Genomic DNA, 1809 nt, shown 5'->3' on the forward strand with positions numbered 1-1809 from the left:
GCAACATGATAGTTAAGAAGGAGCAACGAAAATAATTTTATGGTTGGGGGTCCCCACAACTTGAGGAACTGAATTAAAGGGTCGCGGCATTAGGAAGGTTGAGAACCACTGCCCCAGATGCTCTGGGGAGAGCCTGGAGACAGACTGGGAGGCGGGCGGGTGGAGGGGACCCTCCTGACCATGCCCATCCCGGGTCAGGTCCTGTGGTGGGGCGAGGGCCGAGAACAGGACAGATGTGTTCCCCCGGGGAGGATGGCCTGGCCGCCCCTGGCTTCGGATCCAGGCCCCTCCTGACCTCTGGGCAGCGGGCAGGGGGGCAGGTGGTGGTGGGCTCAGTCCCAGGGGCAGGCTGGGCTCTCACAGGACCCTCCCCAGGAGGAAAGACAGCTTTGTCACAGGCATGTGCTTTATTGAACTCCATTGTGCACAGGTGCGTGTAGCAGCTGGGAAAGGGCGAGGGCCTCAGTCTTGGGGCAGGTGAAAGGAGCTCCCCTAGCCGAGATTCAGTGTAGGGATGTAAAATACGATGAACATGATAATGCCAGCAAATATGACAAGGAGGCCCAAGACCAGGGCCACGATGTTCAGGCACTTGGCGGTGGACGCATGGCTCTGGGCCCCAATCACGTCTCCCACCATCTTCCGGTCCCTAGACTGGGGGAGAAGAGATGGTGAGGGGTCTGGACAGGCCCTGGGGACAGCCGGGTGCTGTGACTCAGGCCCGGCCCTGGCTGCTCCCTGCCCAGACCAGCCTCCACCTGCCCTCAGCCAGGCCAGCGACCCCCTCCCTGTTCCCTGGAGCCTGAGCAGGACAGGCCAGGGGGGCCTCCCTCCCAGCCTCTCAGCCTCTCCAGGGCCTCAGGGCTCCTCTCCCCCTGCCCTGGCCCCTTTGCTGGCCTCTCCCCATCCAGGGCTCAGGGTTTTCTGAGAACTTTTGTTCTCTAGCCAGAGCCCTGAAGCCACATGGCCAGTCAGAGGAGTGTAATTTCTGGCTGATCAACAGGATATTCCTTGGAGTCCAGGGGACAAAGGCTGACCCTGCTGTTCCCAAGCAGCCTCAGCGTGACCTGCACTCGCGCGCACACACCGGCTCCTCAATCTGAAGGGTTTCCTCGGCAGCACACCTGTGGGGGCGCACACGCCTTCCAGGAAGCCCCCCTGCCTCCTCCCCAACCTCCCGCACCCACCTTCACGGAGTAGGCGAACGCCACGAAGCCCAGGCAGCAGGGATTGAAGAAGAGGGTGTTGAACAGGGACCAGACGATGTGGTCGGGTACCACTGTGTCAGTCTGGATGTTGATCACCGTCGTCCCCGCTGCCATCGAGTTCTGGGGACCCCCCAGCACAGGAACAATGTGCTCCTCCTTGAGCACCTCGTAGGATGGGGACACTCCGGCTCGGGGGATTGGGAAGACGAAGCTTCGCTGGGAGTTGGGGTTCATGGTGTCGGAGCGGAGCAGATGGCGTGCGGATGCCGATCCCAGGATAACGGAGCCTGAGTGGTGCTTCCTTTCCCTAGTAGTTTCGTTTTCCCCGAAGTTCTGTTGAGTTTGGCTGTGTTCCTGGAGGGCGTCCCTGCTAAGGGAGTGTCAGGTTGCACTGGAGCCCAGCAGAGAGAGGCCGAGGCCTGGGGGGGCGGGGCGGGGAGGTGGGGGGGCTTCCTGTCCTGGTCACTGCAGTCGGATTTGTCAGCTGCCCCAGTTCCTCATTTAGGGTGTATTGTGCCCGGGGTGTGTGTCTAGTGTCTGGAGTCAACCCCTGAGGGGGAGCAGCATGTGCCCCTGCACAGTATGCTTCTGTGACGTCAGG

At 61.5% G+C, this 1809-nt stretch overlaps 1 protein-coding gene across 1 annotated transcript; it reads right to left on the reverse strand.

Moving 5' to 3' along the window:
- Positions 1 to 388: 388 nt before the first annotated feature.
- On the reverse strand, positions 389 to 1608 carry LOC139017751 (interferon-induced transmembrane protein 3-like). Its single transcript, XM_070426347.1, has 2 exons — positions 1188 to 1608; positions 389 to 654 (listed from the first exon to the last, which is right to left on the reverse strand). Exons 1-2 carry the CDS (start codon positions 1440 to 1442, stop codon positions 493 to 495), a joined length of 417 nt encoding a protein of 138 aa, XP_070282448.1. The 5' UTR covers positions 1443 to 1608; the 3' UTR covers positions 389 to 492.
- Between the last annotated feature and the right edge of the window lie 201 nt (positions 1609 to 1809).

Source organism: Myotis yumanensis, unplaced genomic scaffold, assembly GCF_028538775.1.
Source record: "Myotis yumanensis isolate MYYU_CA2020_CCGP unplaced genomic scaffold, mMyoYum1.0.hap1 SCAF_10, whole genome shotgun sequence".
Lineage (NCBI taxonomy): Eukaryota > Metazoa > Chordata > Mammalia > Chiroptera > Vespertilionidae > Myotis > Myotis yumanensis.